At 35.1% G+C, this 13,592-nt stretch overlaps 1 protein-coding gene across 1 annotated transcript in view; it reads left to right on the forward strand.

The window, feature by feature from the left end:
• AGBL4 (AGBL carboxypeptidase 4) overlaps nt 1-13,592 on the forward strand; it is a 1,125,681-nt gene that overhangs the window by 466,239 nt on the left and 645,850 nt on the right. Inside the window, exon 4 of the mRNA XM_040978580.1 lies at nt 4,560-4,654. Coding sequence (XP_040834514.1) covers nt 4,560-4,654 — 95 coding nt within the window. The remainder of the gene's footprint in view (nt 1-4,559; nt 4,655-13,592) is intronic.

Genomic DNA, 13,592 nt, shown 5'->3' on the forward strand with positions numbered 1-13,592 from the left:
GGACTCTCGGTATTGCAAGTGGCTGTTTAATTGACTTGCTTTCTGTTAATTTGGTCTCTTAGTCGATTAGGTATCTTTCATTATTAGCAAATTGACATTACTTAATTTGGTCATATGGATCATGCTAAAGGAAAACATTTCATTGGAAGAGTGCTTAATATCTTATTTTGTAAACATTTTGGTTTTTTTATTGGTAGCTGATTTCCCAGATAAGAATTCTCCAATAGTATAAACTTAACTACCAGTGTTCTGAGGTACCTGTTAACAATTGACACCTTCACCTGGCATCTAAGAATCCAGAATTTCTGCACTTTAGACTCAGAAGATGATCCTCTAGTCTCAAGTGTGATGCAAAAGTCATTTGATGGCTTGGTGTGAGAAAAATAATTGGAGCATTGAAATTCTCTTAATAGAGACATTTGAACAAACCTTGCCTGTTACTCAATTTTCAGAGGTCCAAATGTTTCCAATAGTTTGGGTTTTTATGATTCCATAGTATGAATTATTGCTTTGTTTCTTTTTTAGTCACATCTTTAGCATTTTCATTTTAATTCCTTCTTGTTTTCTCATATATGTACTTGAGTCTAAATTAAAACTCTCTTTTGCTACAATGTCACAAGTTCTGAAGTGTGAAGCCTAATTAATCATCCAAGTCTACTTTTTATTTTCCACAACGGTTTCTTTTTAACTACTGAAAAACTAAAAAGAATAGACTAAAATTTCAGAACTTATGACGAGTTTTATTATTTTGTATTTGATTTATAATTTCATGAGTTGATAGAAGATATGAATAGAATGTTATTGATTCTCTAGTATTAGTGCAGATTTATTATGTGATCATATACATGCCTAACATTTTAAATATAGCCGTGATAAACTTGAGCAAAAATCTTGTTCTTTTATTGTGTGGATATGTTGTAGGGGATTCTTAAGTTTTCCAGTTGGAAGATTCAAACCTACGGTCTTCAAGGTTTTTTATCGTCTATAAATTCCTAATATTAATCATTATTTTATGGATTAATTGGATTTTACAGGCAGTATTGTTTATTTTTGCCTTACAGATGTTTATATTCAGTTTACACAAAAAGTTTCAAAAGTGTGTTTTGTCTTCCTGCATAATATTTGCATTTGTGTGGTAACTCTGTTTTTCATTTTGGTTTTTGCCTCAATGCATGTTTTTTTCTAACAATATAGTAACTTAAACAGCTTTCCTTTGAGACCATCGGATATATATTTTTCTACTTTCTTGGGAACAGCCTTTATCTTTTGGTTTTAGATTGTCTCTGGCAAATGCCGTCAAAATAAATTTTGCTATTAAGCCTACTTACAATTTATAAGATCACTTTTAGATGAAATTATTACTATTTTATTTTGACTTTCCGTATTCAAAGTTCTTTGCCTTTTTTTTAAAAATCCTCTCCTTTGTTATATTTTCTTTCTTTTCTTTTCTTTCTACTTATTCATAATTCATATACCTATATATTATTGCAGTGACTACTCTTGAGTCATTCTATGTTCATTTGACCTAGCAATGTTCAATGTTGATTTGCATCCACATCTTTCTTCGGAGCCATAAGGAAATTGCCTCCCTCTACTCTAATTCAGTTTCAACCACATTGTTATTGTTAACCATTGTTTTGGTAAAAAAAATTATTTCTCTTCAATTATAGTTATAACAATACCAGTTGATGGGGTCAATTGTTCAGGTTCCCTGTGCTCCTTCTTGCCTCTTGGCCACTGCTCACCTTTGCATTCAATTCCTTTTTTATTCTGAAATTCATTCAGTAATAGTCACTGCTTCCTGAGAATTCCAAACAACAAAACTGTCTGGAATTTGTTTGTCTAAAAAGACAGTTTACCCTCATCCTTAGACAACAATTGCTTGAGTGTTTTCTGACCTCATGTGGTGGGTATTAACTCTGCTGAAAGCTGATCTCTGCAGGTTTGAAGGTTGCTTATTTCTCCCTCGTTTGCTTTCAAAACAGTGTCTTTGTTTTTACGCTGCTGAGATTTCATTTGGTGTGTCTAAATCTCTTTTTATATTTTAATCATAGTTCAGATTGATTCGTAATTACTGAATCTGAACATTCTTGTCTTCCATGAATTCTAGGGTATATTTAGACGTTTGCTCTTTAGAATTACCTTCCTGATTCTTTTGTGTCTCATTTGAGAGCTCTTAATGAGACATATATGGATTTTCCTTCCCATGTCTTTGTCATATTTTCTGTCTTCTTAATTGTGCTGAATTCTGTGTATCTCTGGAGATCTCTTATGAAAGTTTACTAATTTTCTTTTATGACATCTATTCCATGTTTTAACTTGTTTGTTGAATTTTAAAATTCAGTTACATTTTTAGGAGAATGCTTTTGTTCTGGTCTCATGTGACTGAAACATGTTTTCAAATATTAAACATTGAAAAAGTACCAAGTTCACAAAATAGTTGTATGACCTGAAATTCTCTCAAAACCAAAGATTCTGGCATAAAAACAGACTTTTCCTCTGCAAACACAGGAATAAATGGGCATGCTTCTCTGTAATCACTCATTGCCATAAAAATTCAAGACTTCATCTAATCTTTACATGAATGTTAATGTTTAAGCATCAAGTTACCAAAACAATTACCCTAAAATGTCTACCATTTGTGGAGTTCTCTAATGGAAAAGCTCTGTATGAAAAGAATGTTGTTCTTCAATGTTTTTACGTTTCCAGGAGTTCTTAGGTTAAGAGTAATACTATTCACACAATACTCCAAACAACCAGATGCACAGAAAATATGTATGTAAGTGGTGAACAATTTGGGGGCATCTATTTGACAGAGCAGTAAAGCCAATGCTGAGCATTCCTACATCCTGCATGAAAGCACTTTGGTTCAAGTCCTGGTTGTGCTTCCTGGTGGTGTGTAATCAAGGAGGTGACAGGTGATGGTCACAGAAGACATGATCCATTCTTTAGTCCAGTCTGGCTGTGATCACTGTGGGCAGTTGGGGAATAAACCAATAAACAAGAGCTCTCTGTCTTCTGTATATCAGTCCTGTTCCCTATCTGGCTTTTGTTTCTCTCTATAAAAGTAAAATAAAAGGAATTCATGCATACTGGAGTGAACTAGAGGATAATCCTGGAAGCCCTGTTGGAAAAGATTGACAATTCACAAATAATTTTAGAGTAACTCATAAAGTAGCATCAAATAATACGCTTGTTTTTCAAGTTAAAACTTTAATGGACATACTTGAATGTATTCAAATGGGTATTTTTCATACAGTTTTTAAGAAAAATAGTACCATGTGGATAATCAATAAATGTTCACCTTTAGTTCTCATTTCTGTTTCAGCTTCGCATGTGCACATCACTTCTCTTTGACTTTACTTGTATGTTTATCAATAATGTGGATCCTTCCTTCTTTCCTTCCTTTCTTCCTTACAATCTTTTTTCTTGCCTTTACTTTGGAAAACATACTTGGTTTGGCCTGTGAAAGTCTGGAAACCCTGTGAACATAATGGCACCTAACCTGTATTTGTATATCAATTCTATCACTTTTTTTTTTCAATTTCGTGACTTTGAGCAACATGTGCTACTTATTGAAGCTCAGGTCTCACGATTCTAAAGTGGGGGATGTTAATATATATTTTGTGAAGTTACAAGAGAATATTTAAAGCATGTGCAGTCCCTGACACTGACATCTTATACTATATACTGCTCCACACAGTATATATTTGTTCAGTGAAATGATACATACATTTGGCTGCTTCTGTTTCTTTTATTGCTTCTGGTAGGAAGTCTAGCCTGTGGCAGTCTCAATATCTTCCCCCTTTTTCAGGATATCTCATCTTCCCTCTCTCTCTGGTCTGCATCATCTCTCCTTCGGATCATTTCACTGGTGTTTTTCACACATTTTACATGTAAAAATTCATTAACTATAACAAATATCTCATTTCTCTTAACTATATTACTTCTTGAGAATACTTTGGACATTTAAAGCACCTTATTATCTCATTTGACTTATTTGTTTATGAGTTATTTAATTTATTTGAAAAATCAAAGTAACAGAGAGGGAGTAACATGGAGAAAAAAAGATCTTTAATCTGTTGGTTCATTCTTCAGATGACAGCAGAGGCCAGGAATGGTCCAGACCAAAGCAAGGATTCTGGAACTCCATTTGTGTCTGCCACATGGGTGGCAGAGGACCAAGTAATTGGGCCATCTTCTGTTGCTTTCTTGGGTACATTATTAGGGACCTGGATTGGAAGTAGAGGAGCTAGGTCTTTACCTGTCCCTTAGATTTTGGAAGCCATTGTCACAATAGTGGCTTAATCCCAGGACATGAGACAAAGATTTCTAACAGTTGGCAAAGTCACACGATTCCAAAGCAGTGGAGATTAAAACTCAGGCTTCTAGGTTCTAGAGTCAGTGGTATTAACTGTCATGACAAACATGTCATTCCTACTGTTAGGTGCCAGACTAGGTGGTTTGTGTTAACTTTGCTTACTTCTTTGCATCTTCTCAGGAATTGGTAACAGTATAGCACAGCCCTCTTATGAGCTCATTCCCTTTTTCTTTTTCAGAGAGTCATTTTCAATATCGTCAATTTTAGTAAAACCAAGAGTCTTTATAGAGATGGGATGGCCCCAATGGTGAAATCTACCAGCCGACCAAAATGGTAAGTAACCCACAGAAAGAGAACTCTTTGTGGTTAGAAAATTTGATGCAGGGCTCTAGATGATCACCTGTGCCCCAGGGCTGTGTCTCACATTCGTTGACAAAAATGAGTGACAGAACACTTGTTTTTGGATGACATTGCCTAGGCAATAGATATTGCTCTCTGAGAATGTTGGAAACACGGTGCCAGTTTGGAGTAGCCGAAGGTATGATACATCAACTGTTTTCATATGTCTGACTCCAAAATCTTTCTCATAACAAGAAGTATTTTAGTTTCTCACTTGCTTTATATAGCTCTTTTGAAGAGAATTTGGTATATGTGTGTAGCTGTTGACATTGGTGTCTCTCTTAGCCGACAAAACTTATTTATATGCTATCATGGCTCCAAAACTGAGATTTTTTTGTTTTTTTATTTTTAAGAAAAAAACATTTACATATTTATTGAAAGCAGAATGAAAGGGAGGGAGAGAGAGAAAGGGAGGGAGAAAGGAAAGAAAGAGAAAGGGAGGGGGAGAGGAAAGAGAGAGAAAGGGAGGGAGAGAGAAAGGGAGAGAGAGAGGTAAGGAGAGAAAGAGATATTCCATCTGCTGGTTCACCTCCCAAATGGCTACAACAGCCAGAGTTGGACCAGGTGGAAATTAGGAGCCAAGAACTGCACAGTCATCTTTCACGTGGGTAATAGGGGCTGCCAGGTCTCGAACTGGCACTCTGATATGAGATCCCAATGCTGTAACTAACTAGTTACTCTGTACTGATATACCAGCATGAAAATGAGAGTTTTAAAAGACAGAAACTACATATTATTCATCTATCACACAGTAGGTGTTAAGTGAATGCTTGTTGAATTGAACTGAATTTGTTATGAGAATTTACATGTAAAGTGCCTGGCACTTGCTAAGTGTTCAATAAATGTCATTTATTATTAATAGCATTATGTAAAATTCTGTACAAATGCAAGGAATTGTTAATATTATTCTAGCTTTGATCCCTGTTCACATTTTAATGACTAGTGAGAAGATAGCTTCTGAATGTCTATATTTATAGAAAACTAGCAATTCATAAATATTGAATTGTGCTTTTATCTACAAGTGATACTTGGCAATTTTCTGTAACTGCAAGACTGAAAAGCTCAGGTTTATAAGAAGTATAGCCATTTGATGATGATAGTGAAAACTGTTCATTAAAAGGTAAAAATATTTCTCTAGGCTTTTTTTTTTTTTTACTAAAATACTGATCCTTTATTCAACATCCTTTGATAATGGGATCTGGGCATAGAATTAGCTTTGGTTTTTAGTCTCTGAATTCAGCCCAATAATAACAGAAACAATCTCTCTGTTCTATTAGCATATACATGTATGAACACTTCAAACTGTGCTAGTAAAAGGATGTATTGGTCTCATTCTCCTAAGGATTTTCAAAATAACATTGTGCATCTTTTTCTAGGTTCTCTGTTGGATTTTTTAGATAGTAGCAATAATCACTGTCCCCTTGCCCCAAGTGTTCAATATTGGATTCTCTCTCTCACTCATTTTTGACTATCAGTTAGGTTCTCCCAGAGTTTCTAATGTTACTGAAATTGTAACGAATCATTATATATCTAATTACCATAACCTAGAGCTGTGTTAGTGCTCTTAGCAACAGCTGTTACCCTGCCATTAGGCTTTTCTTATGGTTTATAAGAGTATAAAGTTTTAGAATGTAGTTTCTTGTTGTTTATCAAGCCAGTTAGACATAAAGTACAATGCCATACCTACACTTTAATTATGTGTCTGTTCCCCTTGTTCCATAGTACCCAGGCGTTTAGAAATGTATTTTATTTATAGGACTTATCTGAATACCCTGAAGTGCTATGACTTGTTTTTAGCTAGTGCCTATGAGTATGTCAGAAAAGAATTTTCTTTTCATGGTTTTTTGAATAATCTATGGATCATAGTTAATGTTCTTCTGGATGTTGCCTCATTCTGAGCATCCTTTTTGTGTAGGACTTACTTTTCTCTGATCTATGTATCAGCATCCTTCTCCAAGTAGCTATTATCTCAGATGTTTCAGAATTATATAGGGGAGTAGCTGTAACTAATGCGTTTTCAGGATGTTAGATTTCACTGGCTCCAAAAGGTTCATCATAATTTAGGACTCTAAAAAATAGTCTAACTCAAAGCCTGAAAGATACCAGATTTGTATATTAGAGTTGATTTTTCAGTGCTGTCCTAATTGCAGCTCACCTAAACCAAGGCAAACATTGTAACAAAAGAGGAGAACAATAGAGAAACTAGAAGATTCCTAAGTTTTCTGTCAGTCTTAGTTCACTCTTTCTTCTTACATATTAGACACTTAAGGTTTGTGACCAGGGCACTGTAGATTGGTTTCTGAAATCATAACTCATCAGTTAATATTTTTTAGCAGTTTCCAAGGCCAAGGTTGCTATGTTTAACTGGGTTAAAAGACAGTTAACGTCTATATCTTCACCTAAGTTGAATATGAGGCTAGCAGTGTTTACACAACTAGTGAGTGGTAGTACCGCCAGATATTGCATGACTTCAAGTTCAGAGTTTCATTATCCAAAAGAAGGAGTAAGGGAGAAGAGGACACAAAGAAGCAGGTGTACTGGTTGGCTTTTCCACCAGTGCAGATGGAGATGATTAGACTAACTCTTGGAGATGGCTTCCATTTAACACATTTTTATAAAGTTTGTAGTTTGTGCTAGATCTTAGGATGAGAAATGTTGATGTGAAATATTTCCTAAAAGATTTTATTTGAGTTTCAGGGGTTTAAATGAAACACAAACATTAGTAGGTGAAATATGAAGAATATTGTCTCAAGAATAGTTCGGGAGGTGTGTAAAGAGTGCTGTGTGGGCCCCCATGATGGCCTAATGGTTAAATCCTCACCTTGCATGCCCATGATCACATATGAGTGCCGGCTTGCCTCCCAGCTGCTCCATCTCCCATCCAGATACCTGCACATGGTTTGGTAAAGGAAAAGAGGATGGCCCAAAGTCTTGGGACCCTGTACTCATTGAGACTGGAAGAAGCCCTTTGATTCTGGCCTTGGTTCGGCTTAGCTCCAGCTAGTGCCGTCACTTGGGGAGTAATCATTTCCAATATTAAACAAACAAACAAACAGAAAAGACTTCTGTAGAATTAGAGACGAAAATGATACTATTATGACTGAGAAGATAAAAAAGAAACCCTCTTTGCAGCAAGTGGTACTTCAATCACATTTCACATGGGCCATGAGCAGGAATAAGGAAATAGGATTCTAAGTGGATAAAAGTATGTGATGAGCTAAATATCTCACCTCTTTCCCACGCCTCAGTTTCCTCACTGTGAAAGTGTATAACATCACTTTCTCTCAGAGTTGTTATAGGAAAAAAAAGGGACATGAATGTGAAAATGCTTTTTTGAAGTTTCAGATGTCTTCAAGAAAATGCTTTGTTGTTTGTTTTCTGCTGATTCACCCGTCTGATTGTGTGTTATTCCTTCTTTCCTGTGATCTACTTGTTTTGTTTACAAATAAATTCTTGTTTGGTAGGTGCAAAGGACCAGGAAATATGCAAAATTTTAAGCCATAATAATGACAAGAGAAATATGTTTACTATTCTCAAAATGTATAGTTTATGGGATGAACATGAAAAATGTAACTAAAGCGTGAAAACAGTTACATTGGGGAACTTGGTATGCTTTCAGTACAATTGAGCATGCTGTTTAGCATTTAATACCTAGCCTATTCAAAGAATAAGGGACCTCCCCTGGAAAGTGTTTATGATGAGAATTGGAAGATGAATAGGCGTTAGATCATAGCAGGTGGGGATATATATGAAGGAAGAGAATGTATTTGAAGAATGAAACATGAGAGAGAATATTACATCTTTGATGAGCAAAGGCCAGCATGATTGAAACATAAATTTCTAATGAGACAGTGATTTCATGTACAGGTAGGAGTGAAGCAGAGGTGAGCCTCATAAGACAAACTGAAACTTAGATTTCATTATAATGGTAATGGAAATAAATTGGAGGAATTTTGTAGGCTGGGACATTATCACTATGACATTTTAGGTACATTTGACTTTCTCCTGTACAGAATATGCAGTGTCTTGGAAAGAACAATTATTTTGAGTTTGTGTAAATAGCTTAGGCCACAGGTAATGATGGATTAGAATGGTAACAGCAGTGATGAAAACAAGTGAATGGTGGATTTGAGGGATAATGGCTGATTGAATCAGCTGAACTATGTGATTTACTGGCTATGGAAAGTAAAATAGAGGGAGGAGTCCTAGCTGACTCCTAGGTTTTCTAAAAAGTGCAACAGAAGGGATGATGATGTTATTTACCAAATATAGGGACAAAAGGGCAAAAATTATCTTTTGAATATTTACTTTGCTATAGGCAGTGATGGAATTGGCTTTTGAAACATTAAGCTAAAGTGCCTGGGAAACATGTAACCAGAAATGTCAGGGAGGTAACAAAATATGCTAAGTAAATAAATCTAGAGGTACCAATATAAAAGCCATTGGCCTTTCGATGAAACTCAGAATGGTGGAATTAGATGCAATCTCCCTAGGAAGTCATGTGGAGTGAAGAGAAATTAGGACAGTATACCTGAAAAAATTCCTCCATTGAATGGTTAGTAGAGGATTACAGGTTCATGCATAGCATGTGAAGAGGACAGGACTGATTGGCAGAAAGAGAACCAAGAGTGTGTGCTATCATGAAATGAAGGAGAGGGGTGTTTTCTGAAAGGAGGTATTGGCTAATATTAGCAACTGCCCCTGAGAGGTTAAAGATAATTGAAGTTTGAAATACCTAATGAATGTGGTGACATGAATGTCTTTTGAGGAATGGTTGATGGCATGGTGAATAGTGGAAGTTCAAGATGAGCTGTATGGGTGAAGGAGTGAATTATGGATGGAGAAAGTTTGAAGAAATAGGGACAATTTGGAAAGTTCTTTCAAACATTTGACTGTAGAAACAAGGAAAGATAGCTAGGCTCGTGGAATAGATGTAGTCATAACACTCTTGAATTATATATGGTGACAGAAGTATTTACAAACAGATGTTCGTGCTGTTTGTCATTCATTTGTTAAAATGTGTTTATTTGAGAGAGATCTTCTATGTTAAATCACTTCTCAAATGGTTTCAATAGGCAATTCTGTGCCAAACTGAAGCTATCATTCAAATGTGAGGGAGAGGTAAAAGAAACAAACAAAAACAAAAACAAAACAAACAAACAATAAAACATACCAATACAAATGAGAGTTGAGAAAAGCTATCACTATCAGATCTTAGGATAAATGCTTAAAAACTTAAATAAGGAGATGCTAATAAGCGAGAAAGTATCACTAGGTAGGAAACTCATTGATGAGGTAATGATATTAACAAGTTTGGAATCCTATAATATTTTAAACATGATGAGTGAACCAATTATATCTTTATTTTGAATATTATAAAACTATAATTACCATATGAAAATTTTAAGGGAGGGAATATGGAAAGAGGCAAAATATAACATCAAAAATCTGGGGCTACTTCTATGGTTTAGCAAGTTAAGCCTCTGCTTGTGGTGCTGGCATCCCGTATGGGCACAGATTAGTGTCCTGACTGCTCCACTTCCAAGCCATCTCCCTACTAATGGCCTGGGAAAGCAACACAAGATGGTCTAAGTCTTTGAGTCACTGAACTCATCTGAGACCTGGAACGGCTCTTGGCTACAGGATTCCATTCTGGTCATAGCAGTCAATTGGATAGTGAACCGGTGAATGAAAGATTCTCTCTTTGTCACATACACAAACACACACACACACACACACACACACACTCTCTCTCTCTCTCTCTCTCTCTCTTACACATGCACACATACACACGCATGTTCTCTCTCTGTCTCTCTCTGTTTGCTCTCTCTCTCTCTCTGTAACTCACTGCTTTTCCAATAAAAATAAATAATTTAAAAAGCTTAAAGTGAGGGAAGGAATGGAATACAAGTATGGAATTCTTTACTAGCATTGCTTTTCTCTTTGTTTTTCATCCCTATATTTACAATGATTCAACTCTATCATGTTAAGATAGCTGCTTATAACTAAAACAAAATTTTTATATGCCTTGTGGTAGCTGCCAAGCAAAAACTGGTAGCAGATTCACAAGAACTAATAAACAAGAAGCTGAAGTATATAACTAGAGAAAAATCACTTAATTACAAATGAATATTTTAAGTGAGGAAAAAAGGAATGACCTACAATAAAAACATAATAATGTGGATTAAAATGTCAGTAATAAGACCCAAGCATGTGCTATTTCAAGAAACCCACTTTAAGGAAACACATAGACTGAAAGGATGAAATCAAACATCCATATGTATTAAATTGCGAATAAGGCAGATATAGCTATATTTCTTATCTGATAAAATAGGTTTTAAATCAGAAGCAATGAAAAGAGATTATAAAGGTCATCATATAAAATCATAGGGTTAAATCTAACAACAGAAAATAACATTTATAAATATCTATACACCCGTTATTTTTGTACCAAGACATACAAAGTAAATATTAACAGAGGGAGAGACAAACAGGTAAACCTCACTACAATAATAGTGTTGAGTTTTAAATCCTTGCTTTCTGAAGTGGACATATTATCTACAGAGAGCATTGACAAGAAACATTCAGGAAAAGCATTACATATGCTATTGAGAAGAATGTATCTTCTTTAGCTGTTGAGGAAAATGTTCTTTAGATGTCCATAAGGTCCAATGATTTATAATAATTCAATTAAATGATAAATGTTTCCTGTCAATGCTCTCTGTAGACAATATGTCCTAATGCTCTTTCAATACTCTTTTTTGAGAGGGCCTCTCAGGGGATTTAATATTTTGTTTTTATTCTCATTCATTCAAAAAAAGTTAGGACAGCCCTAAACCACACAACCATCCAGGGGCAAATTGGTTGTCGTCTCAATTAATAGTTTCCAGGGTCATGTGGACATCTTTTGTGTCCTAGCCAGTCAGATAGAGGAAACAATAGGAAGAATTCATGAGAGAGCTTTGTATTTACTTTCTTGGGAATAACTTTTGCTGCTTTGATTCTAATTTCACTGGCTAATCATAGCTTGGTGGCTTCATATAACTGTAAGCAAAGTTGTGAAGTGGCATTTATGGCGTGTGCAAGAAGTGGAAACCATGATTATTGTTAGTGAACTGGTATAATGGCTCCACTCCCACATATAGGCAATCATATGCCTCTTAAGGGATTGCATGAATTTAAACGAGATAGCCAATATCACATATTATTGCTTCGCTAAGGAATTTCTTGATTTACCCAAGCATATATTTGCATTTGAACCACTTTTGTGGTACTTATCTTACTCCAACTGAATTATAGTTATTTTTTACACATACTTGCTATCAAAAATTATAGATTTTTCCAAGGCAGTCACCAGAATATGAAGCAGGAAAAGCATTGACTCTGTAATCAGGCAGCCTTAATATAATCCCAGTTCTGCCAGTTACAGTCTTGGGCAATTTCCTTGGCCCTTTGATCCTTGGTTGTTGTAAATGATATTCAATCCCTGGATCAATTCCATTGGGCCTCTGAGAACCTTTTTGGTTATAAGTCAACAGCTTGAATCACCTGTTAGCATTAATGGATAAAAATTAGTTATGTCATATTTGTTTCCTCTTAGAAGATGTGCCTACTTTTCAGGGTCACTATGATTAGAGTAGGGAGAGAGATGTGGGTTTCCAAAGATAATTTTTCCCTTGCAATTAATGAAATAACAATATGAGTGCACCTGCTATTTTACTAATTTGATGATATAGATTTCCGATAATAAAAGAAATAATCAGAGATATGCTCAAAAGACCTGTTAGGGTGTTACGGCGGTTTCCATTACATTTGGGAAAACCATAAACGATTTATACAAAAGAATGGATGAATTGTATTTGGCATGCAATATGAAGAGATTAGATATGTTGTTGAAGCATGTGTGAAACAAAGCTTGGTTTATTTGGATATTATGGATACTTTTTACTTTTGTGTCCCAGTCTATTATTTGTAAAATAACTATATTCAAAATGGATGTCATTGATTGCATAATTTACAATTGGTTTATAATTAACAAAACAAAAATCATTACAGTAGTAACCTCCAGCTTTTTAAAAATAATTTTCCCATAAAATTCATGTTTTGAATCTAATGTTGCTCAGATTATTAATTTGGGGTTTAATCTCCCCAAATTGTCTGTTCATGTCTTTTATTTTAGTGCACAGCTTTAGCAAGTGTGCTGTACATATCACATAGTTAACTGATTTGAAATGCTTAAATAAGTGGTTTTTATTACATTCAGAGTTGAACATCCATCAGCACAGTGAATTGTAGGACATGTTTTTATCATTGGTTCCCAGTGAAAGCTTGTATGCGTTAATAGCCACTCTCCCTTCCCTGAAGTTCAGCTCTATATAACCACTCATATTCTTCTTACAATTAGGCGATTGCAAATTTCAAGAATTTTACTTAAATGTAATCATGCAATATATGTTCTCTCACTATCTTCATTTGTTTAGCATGTTTTGTAAGTTCATCCACATTGTAACATGCATCAATACTTCAATTCTTGTTCTGGATAAATAACAGTTCATCCTAGGGATATAGCACATTATTTGTTCATTCATCATTCAGTGAACATTTGTATTGTTTCCAAGTTTGTCTGTTATGAAGGATGCACCTATGACCCTTTGTGTGTCTCTTTTTGTGTGGCAGGTTTTTCATTGGGTTTGAGTCTATTCCTAGCAGTGGACTTACTGTGTTGTAATACTATGTGATCCTTTAAGGACTGACTGAAAATACTTGCAAAGTGGCATTATTTTATGTTCCCACTACCAGTGGCTGAAGTCAAGTAATTTTTAATCTTATTTTTTCATTTTTCTCTGGTGTGTGTGTGTGTGTGTGTGTGTGT

Source organism: Ochotona curzoniae, unplaced genomic scaffold (genome assembly GCF_017591425.1).
Source record: "Ochotona curzoniae isolate NIBS_2020 unplaced genomic scaffold, NIBS_Ocur_1.0 contig_291, whole genome shotgun sequence".
Taxonomy (NCBI): Eukaryota; Metazoa; Chordata; class Mammalia; order Lagomorpha; family Ochotonidae; genus Ochotona; species Ochotona curzoniae.